General features: G+C 38.0%; 1 protein-coding gene across 1 annotated transcript in view; it reads right to left on the bottom strand.

The window, feature by feature from the left end:
* The window catches only part of LAMA1 (laminin subunit alpha 1), a 250,596-nt gene that overhangs the window by 45,376 nt on the left and 187,459 nt on the right, over window positions 1-17,761 (bottom strand). Inside the window, exons 45-52 of the mRNA XM_089683630.1 lie at window positions 15,129-15,272; window positions 13,989-14,122; window positions 13,476-13,626; window positions 12,965-13,089; window positions 10,183-10,333; window positions 3,847-3,991; window positions 2,984-3,125; window positions 1,662-1,776 (exon numbers count right to left, since the gene is read on the bottom strand). Coding sequence (XP_089539756.1) covers window positions 1,662-1,776; window positions 2,984-3,125; window positions 3,847-3,991; window positions 10,183-10,333; window positions 12,965-13,089; window positions 13,476-13,626; window positions 13,989-14,122; window positions 15,129-15,272 — 1,107 coding nt within the window. The remainder of the gene's footprint in view (window positions 1-1,661; window positions 1,777-2,983; window positions 3,126-3,846; window positions 3,992-10,182; window positions 10,334-12,964; window positions 13,090-13,475; window positions 13,627-13,988; window positions 14,123-15,128; window positions 15,273-17,761) is intronic.

The raw sequence follows: 17,761 nt of genomic DNA, 5'->3' as shown, positions 1-17,761 counted from the left end.
TGCATCAATATTACTTTTAGGCTCCATTAGGCAAAACAAATATAAAAGTAAATGATTTAATCCGAGAAAGACTGCTCTGATTAACCTAGAATAGAATTTCGGAAAACTGATAAAACACAACTTCATATCAGTTTCTAACATTTTGAAATCAAGATTCCCTTCCACTGTCAAAAAGGCACACACAAGGATAAATCTGGAGTAGAAACCATCTGAATGCTTCTATACAATGGGGCAAAATTGGGGGTAACCTATATAGATTACAGGGAAAATACAGTATATAGATATGCAGGGAGTGTCTATGCTGGAAGAGAAAGACAAAATACCAGTTCTGAGAAATTTTTAGAAACACTATTTAAATACCTGCGTGAGGGCTTTCTGTGAAGTTAACATGGGCACACCAATGCATTAGGAGACCTTAACCGTATGAAACAGCGGTACATGGAGCAATTTTTTTTTTTGTAAAAAGACCAAGGCGGTCATAATCAAGTAAAGATGATGGTGATTGTTTGGGAACTACATCTCTGTTCACATATTTGGGATTAGTTGCGTTTATGATTGAGAGTCTAAGAACAAATTACGATTGCTGTGGCCACCTTTTTGAGGATGTCTGGGGCTTACAAACAATATTATTTGGTCCTAACAAGGAGATCACTTTCCAGTAAGTATGAGCTAGGGAACATGAAGTAGTCATAGAAGTTGAAGTCATACCAGCAGGGCAGACATGCATCAAAGGCACAGATGGTAACATAGTCAAGGAGAGTAGCCTAAGATCTTTTCCAAACGCTAACGTCATAAAGAATTCTAACAGAGTTTAGGCAGACTCAGAGCAGGCAATAACTAGTAATTAGACAAGCTAGGAAATATAGCCAGTAACTCAGGGAGCACAAAGCAGGCAATGACAGGACTGAAAAGCAACCTTAAAGGAATAGGACTGACATGACAGGACCAGCAACCAGAAACAAGTGCAGGATTTCACAGAAACTCCCTATTTGCAGAAATGTAAGTGCTACAATAGACAAGCAGCATATGGTCCCGGGTGACCTGTTAAAAGACTGTGGACCAATCAGTATGAGTGCACCAGGTTAACCTCCCTCTTGTAGAGCATGTATGATCATGCCAGGGCACAGAAAGGGAGCTTGTAATACAGGAAAAGCAATAGAGAGCTGTAGGAGAGAAAACAGCCAGAATAAAATCAATAGGCATACAGGACAGAAGGAGCATAAGCAAGTGCAAGAGATGAACCGCAGAAAACAAGAAAGTCAGAAAGGAACACAAGATAGTCAGACAGGAACACAAGAAATTAAGACAGACACTGCAAAGAGAGCCAATCGCCAGAAATGCCCCTGAATGTGCCTCACAGATGAAGTAACAGGCGCAAAAGACAACCAAACACCTGGCCATGTGAACCTGTTGCAGATAGGTTCCTTACAATAGGGTACAGTTGAGAATGTAGTTAATGGTCAAAACTGTGCAAAAAATACTGAATGTGTTTGATTTCATTGAGGTGTTCCATTTATGACATAAAAATACATAACAGCGTCTTCCATTAATAATTCAACCATACTTGTTTTCTAAAGAGGTATATTAAACATTTAAATGCTATACTTATTTATCCATTATTCATATTGCTATTATTGTAATAAATATTGTATTCTGCTCACCTCTAATTTACAGCCTTTTCTTACACCATAAGCATTTCTTAGCAAGTCAAAGTTTGATCTTGAAATTTCCAAATTCCTTATACAACCAACATAGGATCTGCTGACTAGTTGTCTCCTAGATGAAGTTTGACAATTGTGGGCAATTTTGCATAAACAAAATATATAAATAAAGCTCAAATAATAAAGAATGAGGCGCTGAATTTTACATTTCATTGGTAATTTCATAACTAAACTAAAATTCACTCATTATTATTTTGTGCGAAAAATAGCCAATAGAGAGGTTTATTTATAAAAAGCAATATTGCAAGACTAGGCTGCAAAAATAAATAGGAGGATAAAATAGACAGATAAATAAAAAAGCCACTGTGAAGAATCCACATGGGTTAGTGGCGTAGCGTGTAGTGCAGAGCCAATGTGACGTCAATTCTTGTCGCACTGTTTACACTAGTAAAGGACGGAGCACCATTTTTTTTCTGAGACTGTTTCTACACATTTATTGTTGAACTTTTTTTGGTTTTTGGATTTTTATTATAGGAGATCATGCCACTATTCATGAACTATTAACATATTTTGGGACTCTTTCTGTATTCAAATTTGTTTTCAACTGCATTTTATTAAATCTTTAGTTGCTATTAATATATGTTGAGTTTATATAAATTCATATTATCTATATCACATAAAGCATTGTATGTTTGAGTTGCGCAACACTATTCACTACTTTTCAAACAGTTAAATAGATATCTCTTACCCTTCCTCAACTCTCCCTGATCCCATATACTCTTGTGTTTGAAGGTCAGAGTATAATCAAAGATGGAAAATGTGGCATCCCTCCCACATGTGATATATAAAATACCTGTGGGGGGAGAAAAATAACATACCTACACCCTGCCCCCCCACCCCCCAGTTTCCCTAGTACAGAGAGTGACATTATCATTCTGCCAACAAGATCCTAGGGAATGCTGAGTACCAAAAATTAAGTGAGAACAGAACAGTGCAGGATAATCTTCAAGGAGAAATTTGGGCTACTCAACATCTAACTTTTTTTCTCTACAAGTGTTTTTGTAATTGTATATAATAATATTTCAGCAAAGGGGGAGAGATGCCATATTAAAAAAAAAAGATATTTCTGTTTACATGCAAGGCCTGCTGTTGGGGGATGCTACAACATAAGCAAGGGCTGTTCATTTCTGCAAGATCCATCAGCATTGGATGTGTGTTAATAATACAAATATGCAGCCTGAGTTGACCTGAGTCAAATTCCATGTTGGTTCCCTAGGATCTATGTTTGTTGAAAGACACTACAGGAGATCCGTGTAACCTACCTTACCACTCTGGACCTAGGAAGGCCACCGATGTATATGGGATCTTTGTCTGACCTATTCAAGTCTGATGCTGTACCAGGTGGTTCACCCTGTTTGGTCTCTCGATTACTGGAGTTGAAGGAGTCCATAACAGCTAGGAAACCTTTGCAACAGTTATGTTAAATGTTACAAATTAGGTATGTAATACAATAGCTGTAATTAAGATATGTTACATAAAATGACAGCAGTACAAATGGTGTCCAATTTATAGCAGTTGTACAGTTAAATGTGTTTTATACTAAAATAAAAAAAGATGTTATACTTACCTGTTCTGTGTAACAGTATTGCATAGAGCAAACCCCAAACTTTCTCCTCTGGGGTCCCCTGCTGACAATCTTGGCTCCTTTTCTCACTCCCAAGCTGGGTTGCATGCGTCCATTGACACACATCGTGGTTCAGCCCCACCCCCTTCTCTCTGCTCAGTGAATTTGACTAACAGTGGGAGCCAATGGCTCCCTCTGCTCTCAGCCAAGCCTGTGAGTGAGAGGAGAGGGGAGAGAAGATCTGCAGACAAGCACAGCGCTGGATTGATACAGGACTCAGGTAAGTGTTTAGGTATTGGGGGGTACCAAAAGGTTTTTTTACCTTAATCCATAGAATGCATTACGGTGAAAAATATTTGGCTTCAGAACCACCTTACTAATGAATTAACAATACACAATGATATATTTCTTTAGGATAGTATAATATTATAATACAATATATTCTTATATCACTATGCATTTGAATCTAATTTGTATACATCCTAATATGTAGAGTACTTCATGATCACAGCATTGCATGATGTACTGAATAATGACGTTCACAATATATCAAAATCATACCTTGCTTTTTGGTCCGTTGGAAAGCAACTTTATACCAGTTGCCATCATTGTAACGTCCGTCAGTTGTTAATATCAAAGGTCCTGAACCAAGTTCCACTGACAGTCTCAACTTTCCATCCACTATTTCCAGGGACAAGAAATCTCTCTAATAAAGGGAAAAGGAATGATATTCAGCAGAACTTAGTCAGAATACAAAAAGTATAAAACTTTTCTGATTCAACCAAAGCATTTGAAATATTTCATGTTGAGCAGTTCTAGAATTTTATAAAATGGCACCAATGCCTACAGCAGTTAACAACTGTCTGTAATTTCCAGGAAGCACAAGCTACATTTAGGAAAGCTATTGCATCGCTCAGCTCTCAGTAAGGCTACATTTGCATTTGTGGAAGGTAAAATCAGTGTTTATACGGGTCGAATGTTTGATTACTCCCAGGGGCGGACTGACCATTTGGAAACTCAGGCACTGCCCAAGGGCCCGGGGTTAGTAGGGGGCCCCATGAGATGCCCCTGGTACCTTTTTCATAGGCTTTTTTGAGTTTGGGCCAGGATACGGGCCCCATGATCCCCTATTGCCCGGGGCCCCCATGAGTTGTCAGTTCGCCCCTGATTACTCCCCAACTCTTCTGAGACAAAGCTACCTAAATAGCAATTAGTTACAATAATGATTGAAAAGAAAACATCTTCAATGTAAAGAGAATTGTGGATATTATTATTATACCCACTTGATAATGAACATTGTGGAATCTATTTATAAAGCACTGCCTGGACAAATATCACGCACATTTTGGGCGTAATGTCTGTAATAGATTCATTCATATATTCCAGGATATTTTGTCATTGAGGTAGTTCAGAAAACTATATTGCATTTGGACCACCAGATGGAGCTGACGATCATAGGAATTAATCTATTACAGAAATTGCGGCCAACCCTGCATGAATATACATGACATCTGTCCAATGATTGTTTTGTAAATAGATCTGAAGGTTAATATGTAAAGGGTATGCAGTGCTAGAAAATGATAAGATGAATGATATTGTGATTTACAGATATAGAGATCAACCAAATCACAACAACATATAGCAGTCCTTGTATTGAGACTCATATATTCAAATAGTCAGGAACAGCAGAACCTATAGTGATAAGTTCATAAATCAATGCTATTTGATATAAGAGGTATGAGATACACCAGGTGACATCCGCAGCAATTGGTGCGTTCCAAATCCAGATTCGTATATTCAGAAAATCTAGTATAATTATGCGCTTACAACAGGGACATACAAAATGAGCGTTATATGTGTAATATCAAGTAGACCATCGGTGGACATCAGGGCCCCATCAGCAGTAGAAACAGCATCCGGTCATCAGGGATGGTAAATCTCACTCTGGGGTTATCTCAGTCTTCCTGGTGGGTCCAACGTAGCTCAAACTCCCGATAGCACGCTTCCAAAAAACGCTTCACCTTGCAATGGCGGGCGGAGACATAAGGAATTTCAGCCGCATCAATGCGTGTGATGCATTCGTGCGTGCGAAGTGATATTACACATACAACTCTCATTTTGTATGTCCCTGTGGTAAGTGCATAATTATACTAGATTTTCTGAATATACGAATCTGGATTTGGAACGCACCAATTGCTGCGGATGTCATCTGGTGTATCTCATACCTCTTATATCAACTAGCATTGATTTATGAACTTATCACTATAGGTTCTGCTGTTCCTGACTATTTGAATATATGAGTCTCAATACAAGGACTGCTATATGTTGTTGTGATTTGGTTGATCTCTATATCTGTAAATCACAATATCATTCATCTTATCATTTTTTAGCGCTGCATACCCTTTACATATTATTTCTTTTGAGGTACTGAGAATTGCCTTATATGCTAGCAGCTCTCTCTGTGTTTTGCGCTCACTTACCTTTGTTTTGATTTATATATCTGAAGGTTAACTGGGTTTTGTATTAACAGTAGTTTTCTAGTCAGACTATCTATTTAAGCTGTAACAAAACTATTGAGTCTTGATTTACTGGAAAATATGCATAGCTTCCAATTGTCCCTGATTTCGAGGGACTGTCATTTACTTCTCATCTGTCACTCATTTTGGTCTGATCTATATAGTTGTATATAAAATGTACTATTTATCTTTCAAAAAGTGTTTAAACCTTACCAAATGGTGCTAAACCTTTCATCCAGTTACTAAATTGTTGCATTTGTAAATTTCAAAAGCCAATATAAAGGAATAGTAGTGGGAAAAATAAGCACTTGTGGGTTTAATTAATTTTTTTTTGCATAATTTTCCTTTAAGGGGGCATGGTGGGGGGGCGTGCCCTATGCCTACGTACTTTACAGAGAGAATTTTTGACCTACATTTTGTGGAAATTGTAAGGCAACCTTGAAGCAGGGGCGGACTGACCATTCGAGCACTCAGGCCCAGGGTCAGTAGGGGGACACATGAAATGCCCCTGGTACCTTTTTATAGGCTTTTTTGGGTGTGCTTTGAATGTGGGCAAAGACACAGGGGTCCCATGATCCCCTATTGCCCAGGGTCCCCATGAGTTGTCAGTCCGCCCCTGCCTTGAAGTATATACAGAGGAACATATATTGAATATATGAGCTATATAGTTTAAAAACTAATTTTGAAATAAAAATCAAAAGTAATTGCTGACATTTAACTCACCACAAACTGCATAGCAATGTAACAGTGTTCAAGTTGAATATTCTAGGCTTAGTCTTGTTCAGACCACAACCCTCCAGGGGATCAGCGCCGGGCACAATATATGTGCTTCCTCCCAGGATAGAGCTAGATACTGAAAGCTGTGTTTTATAATGCAAATAGTGGCCTTTTGTAGGTTCCAAAGTGGGCGTGATGTATGTATTTCCTCCCATGTGTGGAGCATGTCTGCTGGAGAGGAAGATGGTGCCCATCATGTGGTTCCAGGCGTTTCTCTCAACTGCGCCATGCGCATTGACGTCACATCCGACTCCGGAATGACACACTTCTGGAGACCAGATGGGACGCCATGTTGGAGACCGCTGCCAACATGGAAAATAATGCGGACTGCACATAAGTGCATGAAAACAAAGGGGATGAAAAAACTTGCCCCACTGCTCTCTTTGCAGTTTATGGTGAGTTAAATGTCAGCAATTACATTTGATATTTATTTCAAAAATAGTTTTTAAACTATATAGCTCATATATTCAGTATATTCCATTGTTGTTTTAGACTATATAATTATCGTCATGGGGAAATATGTAACTTACCTTGATTTTCCCCTTAATCCATGTGTCCATTAAAAGGACACACATTATCATGTTCCCTATAATCCCACAAATGTATATATTTGATGCCCTGGTGTATCTTTAAGATATTATTACATATAGAATTAGACATACATTAGACATACTGTATATATTTTATTATGGCAGCGCTTGTGATGTGGCACCTGTGGTCCTTGCACGTCAGTTGATGACCTCAGTTATGGAAAAAATGTGCCTTCTAAACACAGTGAAGCATCTTTTTTTTTACTATTTTTTGGTGGCTATGTAAGTTATGTATCCCATATGGCTAATTTATTGCTATGTAATTGTAAGGGTATGTACCGATAATTGATTATTGATAATAATTGTTATAGAGTGGTAACCTTACCCTGAGGAATAATCTGTATGAATGTATTCGAAACATGTTGGCTCCCAGGCTGAATATATCTGCATTCAAAGTTGAGGTTGCAAGATGGAAATCAGCTCTTGAGGGATACCACTAGATACATATTGTAAAAACCACAAATCTGTGTACTGAATGTTTTGTCAAAAAAAAATGTTGCTCTTTACATTGGTCAGCATGTACTGCCTACCTGATATACATCAATGTGTCAGATAAAATAAATTTGTTTAAATAAAATGTTGATCTTTTTCATAATTGGTTTCTCTGTTCAAGGTTGCCTTAAAAAATCCCACAAAAAATGTAAGGCAAAAATTCTCTTCGTATGGAAATAGGGATGATGGCAACCACACCCTAAGCTACAGTGGTTGTCAGCGGTCTATTGTCAATAGGTGGTCCGATCGGGTCTGCCTAAAGAACCGATAGGTGGACCCCATCGATCCGCTTGTGTGAAAGGGGTCTAAGAAATGAGAGTGTATTATCAGCTGGTTTCATTCTCACTACATACGCAAACTGTTAATTATTGATTGGCCACAGCTTACACCTCAACTCACCCACAACTCACAGAATAAACGCTTGATAATTGAGCTGATAAACCACACTGATGTATCTGTTCATGCTCATTATCCTGCTCATAGGAGTGAAATTGATTCAGCAGAAGAGAAACAAAATTCTGTGGCAGATTTAATCCCTGGGGTATTTTTGAGTAACCCAACAAGATCCCTGTGTGTTTAACGGATACTGCTGTGATATAAAACATACTGGCTTCTTACATATAGACCACTAGTGGAATTGTGTCTGTAGTATGATATTACTGTAATGTCTGATTTTAGACCACACTAAGAATGCAAGCTATGTGAATTTTCACTTTAATGGATCCTCAGTGAGCTAACAGAAGCATTTTCATGTCTTACCATCATCTGTACAGAAGATTGAATTGCTTTATCTCTAGAGAATAAAATATGCTGGGTGTATATTATCATGATGGTATACACCCAACATATTTTAAGCTCCAAAGATGAAATGATTCAATATTTTATGTGAGTGATAGTAAGACAGGAAAATTTTTAATTATCCGTAATAACTACCACTGTATATATGAAAGGAAATTTGTATTAAAAAAAACAGCTGCTGATCGCCTTCTGAAAATGCTAGTTGCCTTGCTGTTTTTGGCTTCCATTCCATCCCACTCTCTGACTTGGAACAGGCATATATTAACCACTTCCCATCCGGCCCATGTAGATAAATGGTCAGACGGGAGTGCTGCCGAAGCGGGTTGACTTCTAAATGTCACCCGTATTTACTGCCTGTGCACGCTCCCTGGGAGCGTGCGGCACTGCGATCGGTGCTTGCTGTGTCCAATCGCTGTACGGGACCTCTGTGTGAGGTCCTGATTCATGTGATCACTGCTTGGCCAATCAGTGATCACATGAATAGTAGTAAACAAGATGTCACATCCTGACATTGTTTGCTACGTGTGAAATCTGTGAATGATCACAGAGTTCACATGGTACAAGGCTATTCACAACAGCCTTGTACCATGTGACAAGCTGTGACCAATCAAAATGATCATTTTTGGCTATAAACTAATTTGGGTTATTTTTTTGTTTTTGCTAAAAAGATAGCTGAATACATTTTGGCCAGATTTATGAAGAAAGATTATTTATTTGCAAAATGTTATAAGAAAAACATTTTTCTTTTTCAAAATTTTTGGACGTTTTCATTTATATAGCAAACAAAATAAAAATTCCAGTGGTGAATAAATACCACCAAAATACAGTTTTATCTGTCTCAAAAAAAGCTATCAAATTCATATGGGTACAGTGTTGCATGACCACGCAATTGTCATTCAAAGTGTGATAGCTCTGAAAGCTGAAAATTGGCCTGGACAGGAAGGGGGTGAAAGTGTCCAGACTTGAAGTGGTTAAATGAAGTCAGGACTACTAATCTACATATTTGTGCTAAAAAAATAAAATAAAATATTGAGGATCTGTTCACACTGCAAGCGTTGGCACAACACACATTCATGCATGTAATATATGTCATGTTGTGATTCATTGTTAGTGAAACCCAAATGAATTAACACAAAGCACCTTTGACGCATGTTTTGCAGGCATGTTAATGCATTACAATGTGTTTTAGCGTGCTGTGTAGAATACTGCATGTCCGATTTTTTTTTTTTCAGTCCATTATAATGTTTTGGTAGCAGGGGCGGACTGACAACTCATGGGGCCACCGGGCAATAGGGGATCATGGGGCTCTTGTGTCCTCGCCCACACTCAAACCACACCCAAAAAATCCTATGAAAGGTACCAGGGGCATCTCATGGGGCCCCCTACTGACCCTGGGCCCTCGGGCAGTGCCGGAGTTCCCAAATGGTCAGTCCGCCCCTGCTTGGTAGCCTATTAATTTCAATGGGCTACCTTAATGCAGCATGTGTGAACGTGAGACATAACGTCATTATTGCAATGCACCAGAACAGGCAGGTGTGAAGCCAGCATCAAGCATTTAGACTGACATGACAGCCAGGAATCCAGCAATTTCAGAAAGGAAGGATAGCAATTGCAAACTACATATTCTCTCTATATAGACTTCACATTAGCACTAGTGTAGAACCTTGCAAAAACAAAACACAAAAAAAACAAAAGAAATCAGGCTCATCAAAGCATTGAATTACCGTTTCATTAGAGGCAAGATAAAGCAGGAGACCATTTGGTGAGAATGTCCGAAAATGTATGACTATCTGTGTTGATGTGGATCGCATGGTCTTCTCCACTATAGAATAACCACTGCCATCAAAGTAAAAAGACGTATCTTCATCCTGAGGGCTGCAAAAATCAACACAATTAGAATAAGATATTAGGAACAAACACCATGACGGAGCCAGTGCTGGGCAAATCCCACTTCTCATTTATAGGTTTATAAAAGCGTTGGCACATAACTGACCTAAAACACCCGGACTACTTTGTACAATGATTTTTACATAAACAAAACAATATTTCCAATATGGAGCTTTGTACTTTGTGTCTTCATTTATCAGTAAATAACCAAAAATTTCCATTCTGTGTTGTAACAGACTGCCATCTGCTGGTTCAAATTGAAATTGCATGTTTCATACACCAATATTAGATATTCGTTAGCATTATTTGCATCTTCAGCGCTTTCCTGCTCTTTTATAACCGTTATATTAGGCATTATTCTCTGCATACTCCAAAATGTTTTACCAGTGATGTACTTTTTTTCTCTAATAATTTTTATTCAATCCAGTGATGTACTTTTATATGAAAAAAAATACGTTAAGGAATTTAAGGCCTCATTCACACGGGCATACCTATCTGTACACCTATGCAAAGGGCCATCTTTGCCTACACCGGATGCACAGGTGTTCCGTTCTTCCACGTGCAGGTAGTCCCATTCATGTCTGTTGGGATGCAGAGGCTGCACAGATACAGCTGTTGTTCCCAATTTAACAGCTGTGCAGGTCCCTGAACACAGAAAGCGTGCATTTGGGGACATGCACCCGCATGGCTGTCAAAAGATCCACTGCTTGCAGGAATGGGACTGCTTGCACACAAATGCACAAACACCTGTGTATCCCGTGCAGGCAGAGATGGCCCCTTGCATGGGTATACAGATAGGTATACCCATTTGAATGACACCTAGGAGTCTATTTTGACATGCTTTTGTTCACCTCACACAGATTTTTCATTCCCACACCAGACTATGTCAGAAAGAGGTCAACAGCAGGACAAATGCACCAGTCAAGGAATATTAAATGATCTCAGAAAAAGTATTTTCAACAAGTCCAAAAATAAAAAATTCCAGGTATCAGAAGCAACATTTACTTTACCCCTTTATGGCCCCACTGTCACAAGAAGTGCTCAAAGCAGCTATGTTTTCTGCTTTTGCTGGGCCTGGTATAGCTATCTAAAGTATTCTGGTCCAATCACTCGTGGTCTGACAGTGCAAGATGTACCAACAATCAAACAAATTATGGATTTAGTATACGAATATTAACCAAGAGCTTAAGTTGATATTCCTTGTTGTCTTTTTTTCAGAGTATAGATAAACTGGTATTGCAGTTCACTACTTGAACGGAAACATTTTTAATCTAATTAGACAAAGTTCACAAAGTTTTCATGAAATTGCACAACAATTGTTTCATTGCATTAATGTACGTATGTGAAAATTACTGGAAAAATTATTGGTAAACAGACAAATATCCAGCAAACTGATTTTACAACATAATGGATAATCATGCACAATTGCAATATGAATCTCTTAAAAAATCAACATCACTAGCACATAAAATAATAGCAAACTCTGGTGAATGGCAGGGTTATAAAATGCTAAAGTGCTGCGTTCCAGAGCCCCAAAACACAATAGAATAAACAGTGTGCAGTATTCCAATTTTCTAAGAGTCACTGAAATTGTCACTGGACACACCAGCTCCCATTAGGCAGCACTCCACAAAACAGGGACCCTTGGGAAAAATGAAAAGGACCCAGAGTTGAAAATCCACACACATACAATACAATGAAAGCACTAAACAAACATCCAAAAAGTCCAAGGTTACTTTAATGATAAAAATGATTTATAGTAGAAGAGAATCAATGTGTTTTTGGAGCCAAACACATTCCCTCTTTTTCAAGGCATAAGACATCTGACTGTGCTTAAACAGCCTCAGATGAGCAGATACCAAATACAACATCACTGTGGCTTACTGTTTGGAAAGTTTCAGGAGACCAAGGTTACACCAGTGTCAGTGAATGCAACAAAAAAGGTGATGAATGGGAATGTGTTTGCCCCTGAAATGCACTGGCTCCATTCTGCTATGAATACATTTTATATTTAAATTACCTTGGACTTGGACATTTGTTTGGTGCTCTCATTTGATTGTATGTATGTGGACCCCAAAACACAGGGCATTCTAGTCCAATTACTAGGTTTGCTTTATGGGTGCTATGCTCTTGTTTCCTGTACTTCACTATTGGCTTTCCAGGGCCCTACGAATCAACATTAAGGCATGTAGATAAGCTGGGGCCAGTACTAGGAAGCTTGGTTGACAGTTGCAGTAAAGAGTCCATTGTGTTTAGGGAGACCTGGGATTCACCCAACACAGAAGCCCTGATATATTGTCACTTCTAATGTATAAGTTTAGTTTCAAATGCTGCAAAATACATAATGAATGTGGTTGTCTGTAGAGGGAATTGTTCCCAATAATAATAATATGGCAGGACATTGCATTGTGTTAAGTATTGACTTTAAGAAGTACCTTAGCACTTTACTATGTAGGCTCCAGTGAACACTACCAACAGTCCATCTGATTATAACATACCCTTGGCTTGCTATAAAGTGCAAATAGAACCATTTGATTCCCTTGTAGTTAATGCAGTACACCAATCACAATTAACAACAATTACCAAAGACTAGTTGGCTGACATCACTACAATACATACCTTCCATAGCATCCAGCACATATGCCCTGCCTTTCAACATAGTTCCATAAACCAATAGATTTTCCATTCAGGAATGCTTCTCCCATACATCCCTTAAAATCCATTGTTTGAAGTGTTGGTGACTTCTAGAACCAAATAATAAATTCATAATTATTAGATCTCATCATTGATATGCGTATATCTCTCTATTAATCCTTTTATAAATAAGTAAGCCAAAAGGAAAAAGAAAATTGCTTGAGTTACTAGAAATATGAAAAGCCTGATTCAGCATTGTTCTACACTTTGATAACGTTTCACTGTAGAACAGTAGTGAATCAGGCTTTACTTTAATATTTTAGAAACAGGTGGTAAATTAGCCTTTGGTTGTGAACTTGGAAGGTCTGTGGATGGCTACATAATTTTATATCTATGTTTTATAAACTATTTTGGTTTACAGCACTATTAATAGCTAAGCTGTCTGCTACTGAACATTTTTGTTCCCAGGCAATCAAAGATCATGAGCATATAATACCTGTAAGCCATCTCCAAAGCCTCCAATAAACATTAATGTGGAATTATCTACATGAAGAATGGAAGAGGTCCCTGGTGATGATGAGGATTTGGTTGATGTCTTCTGAGAAGTATTGACTTCTTCTACAGCCAGTGTTCCTGATCTACCAAACCTATTGAAAGACATGAAAGATTATACATCAGCTTTTTCAGTAGTATATTATACTGATATACAAATCTAATGTCTGCTTACACAAAGATTTGAATCTCTACAGCAAAGTTCTTTCTTTGGAAGGGAAAATGTGTCTGTGAAGTCCTTGCAAGCATTGGATGAACTGGACACATAACTACCCAATATCATGGTGCATGACTGGCCAAAGCTGAATAATAATAAGAATCTCTCTCTCTCTCTCTCTCTCTCTATATATATATATATATATATATATATATATATATATAAAAAACATCTACCCTATGCTAAAACAATACAAGGAGTTTGAGATTTGGAATGTCTTCGGATAAATAATAATTTTACCTTGTAGCATGTATTTTATGCCATTTGTTGTTGTTTATTTGTATGTCAGGATCCTCAAGTCTTGTTGCTCCAGTGCCTAAATCCCATAGGAATGAAACTTGACCCTGTCTCATCTCCACTGCCATAAAGTCAGCCTGCCACATAGCGAAAGACAACAGTGTTAATGGCAACATAATGGCTTCTGATATTTAAAAGAGAAGCATGAATTAATGTAATAAATCACTTCAATCACCCAAGAAATATTATTTAAAAGTATATTGCGAGACAAGAAATTGTGCATATTTGAGTGTGCATACTACAAAACTGGAAAAGTAGACAAATTCTTCAGCAGTCAGACATCTAATTTGTATCACAGTGATGCTCCAATGATGCTGCCCTCCTCAGATAGGTGAATCTTGACAGAAACTGTAAAACCAAACAGGAGGGTGCAAACATCTAGTGTGTTACCAAAGACCTTTAAAACTGTTAAAACCAAAAGCCAAAAACATACTCACAAGGTATGAAAATGACAAGTGTGGCATAACACAATGTGATGATCCAGCAATGGAACAGCGTCACCAGGTCCAAACTGACTGCCAAATAAGCAGGTTAATGCATTTCAGAGGATGTACCCCCTTCAACATAACTTAGCGGAAAGGGGTAAGTCAATTGAAATGCATTAGTCTGCCTATTTGGAAGTCAGTTTGGACCTGGTGATGCTGTGCCATTGCTGGATCATCACATAATGTTTTGCCATGGTTGTCTTTTTCATACCTTGTGCGTATGTTTTTGGCTTTTTTTTTAATGCGCTAGATGTTTGCGCACTCTTGTTTGAATTTACAGTGAATATTACAAATGAATAGATGCTGAGATCAGTTGATACATAAATATTAGTTTAATATCCCTGACCCAATGTTCTATTTGTATTGAAACTCCAATAATTTAATAGCTGAGAGAAATTTGGTGCCATAAAACCAAATTAGTCTAATTGTAGACCTAATTTTGCAAGCAAAAAATTGATGTGTCCTACTTATTTTCTGGAAATCAACTTGAGCACTATGGTTCTTTTGAATACAGATGTCGGATAATTCCTATAAATTAATGTTCCTAGCATTATTTGGAGCAATGCATACAAAACTTTCCTAGAACGCATGGACTCACCTTATTATTACTACCCATATAAAATAGAAGGTTGTCAGGCTCACTGGTCTTGACATTTAATGTCAGAGTGTTGAAATTTGTTGAACGGATCTCTGGATGGTATGAGCGCACACAATCTCTGTCTGCTGAAACAGCTACTTTAATCTGAAAAAATAAATCAAATAAAAGACTTAAGAACCACTCAATAAAATGCACCCTTCCACAGACACCTAATTAAGATAACAAAAGTTAATTTGTATGTCTAGAACAGGGTTTCTCCACCAGGTTTCATCTAGAGTTAGCTAGGGGTTCCTTGGGCAAGTATCAATTTCTGCCTCTCAGGTAAGTTCCCACTGATACCATTGATCCTTTAAGCTATCTGTAAGGGGGTAATTCTTCTCAATGACCACAATTGTAAGGAGCATTCTTCCCACTGATCTTAGCAGGGGTTCCCTGAGACCGGAAAGTTATTTCAAGGGTTCCTCTGTGTTGAAAAGGTTGAGAAAGGCTGCTTCAGAGAATGTATTGCTTTTTAGTTTTGGGTAGAACAGGACACCGTGAAACCTCCAGTCAGTTTTTTGCTGTCTGTGGCCCCAACCAGAATATTTTTCTGCACTTCTTGACATGGCAATAACATTGACACCAGGACAGGATGGAGTGGAAATCACTCTAACATCGACACAACAACAATAAAAACATGGGGAGGCTAGAGTTTCCCTGTTAACATTTCATTGTTCTCTATGTCCCCACTGGAGATTTACCCTATAGGGAAATTTCCCTATACACAGACAGGAAAAAACTTGACAGCAGTTATGTTTCACTGGCTGAATTTTGATCCATGTATAGCTTGCTTTAATCCACTTGAATAAAGAAAGACCGCTGTAAGCACCCCCAGCAATATTATAGTTTGTTTAACCCTAGTAACTGTTACTTTTGCTGGACAATTTTGCATGTATACAAATGCAGAGGCCATATAAAATAAGACATGTGAACAAAAAACAAAAACAAAAGAAATCATATACTATATAGTATCATTAAAGAGATTAACCACATAATGTTAACAGAAAACAACATTTTTTGACAATAGTGGTCTTTAAAACTACAGCAGAGAGCCAGGTTGCCTTTGACCATCCTTACTTACTAATGAAGGCTAATCAATGATTTAAAGACTTCGGACAAGAGTGGAGAGAGTGTTAGGCACTGCCATGCTAAACAAAATAGCTGTCTATGGCAACACTTACAGAGGCCTACCAGCTACCCTGCTACAACACTACTGATTTCCAAATGTTAATGAGCTAAGGTAAATAGATCAAGAAGGTATAGATTATTTTCTTATATTCATGTACAGTCCTCAAAAAATAAAAAAGACAAATGTATTCTTAGACATTAGATTCCAGACTGATATCTTCATTTTCAACAAGCTTGACAAATTAGCTGCCTTTGGCATTCAAAGGCTCCCTAACTGGCCCATCTGGAATTCTTTCAATGAGTGCCCAGTGCTCTCCTGCATTAGTCATTTGACATGTGCAGTGATGCTGCCCACAGCTTATAACTGCTTGCAGCATACAAGTGTGCATTTTGCTAATGACCAACCACTATTTTATATTTATGGGAGCCTCGAGGCAGAGAAAGGATCAATAACAACACTTGAAAATAACGGTATTATGTTTCCACATACATAGGTTTTATTAGTGGGAAAGCTGCATTACAGAAACACATTGAGCAGAGATGGTGTGCTAGGGCTTCACAAGTTTCAACTTCATTTTGAAAGTCAAAAGCTTGGAATATTCAAGATACATAAAAAGTTTCTTTGGGAAGGACTTGCTTGAATGGTAGTTTAGCAATCTGCCTGGAAACACACAGTAACAAATATATAAACCAAAGCTAATCCTTTATTTAGCTCAAGATTAACCTCTTTAAAGGGTAGGTCAGAAGTGCTATTTTTAGGTATCAATGAAGTCTAATAGATAGAGTCCATCTTTAGCTTACTAACTGTCTTGAATACTCCAAGAGCAAGATTTCTCGCCACTTGGTTAATTTGGGCATTCCTGCTCATCTTTGTTTGCAGCATTTAAAATCAATAGCTTGGAAAATTTTAAATAGAAAAACCATTGTTTAAGATCAACCTCTTAAAGGGTTAGTCGAGTCACAAGTGATATATAATTATAGATGAAGTCTGAAAGGTAAAATCAGTCCTTATCTTATTAAATGTTTTGGATACTCTAAAAGCAAGATCTCGTGCCACCTGACAGTTTTGGGTATTCCTGATCAAATTTGTTTTCACAGCACTTACTGTTCAATTCTATATAATATAAAAGATGAAAAAAACACATAGGGAGCAGATCACCTCATAGTGGCTACAGCAGGTGTGCAGATCTAGGAACTCAAGTACACAGATCTCACCGGTCCTTAAGAGATTTAAAGTGGTTCTAAAGGCAGAAGGTTTTTTTTACCTTAATGCATTTTATGTATTAAGGTAAAAAGTTATTTTGGGTGCAGCTCCCCCCTCAGCCCCCTTATACTTACCTGAGCACCATCTTGATCCAGCAATGTGCATGAGAACTGGGCCTCTCCCGAATCTCACTCTCCTCATTGACTCACACAGCAGAGGGGGCCATTGACTACTGCTGCTGTCAAACACAGCCAGTGAGCCA

Source organism: Staurois parvus, unplaced genomic scaffold (genome assembly GCF_062004578.1).
Source record: "Staurois parvus isolate SC_StPar_1 unplaced genomic scaffold, SC_StPar_1.0 ptg000317l, whole genome shotgun sequence".
Classification (NCBI taxonomy): domain Eukaryota; kingdom Metazoa; phylum Chordata; class Amphibia; order Anura; family Ranidae; genus Staurois; species Staurois parvus.
This window is presented reverse-complemented; position numbering and strand designations above follow the sequence as displayed.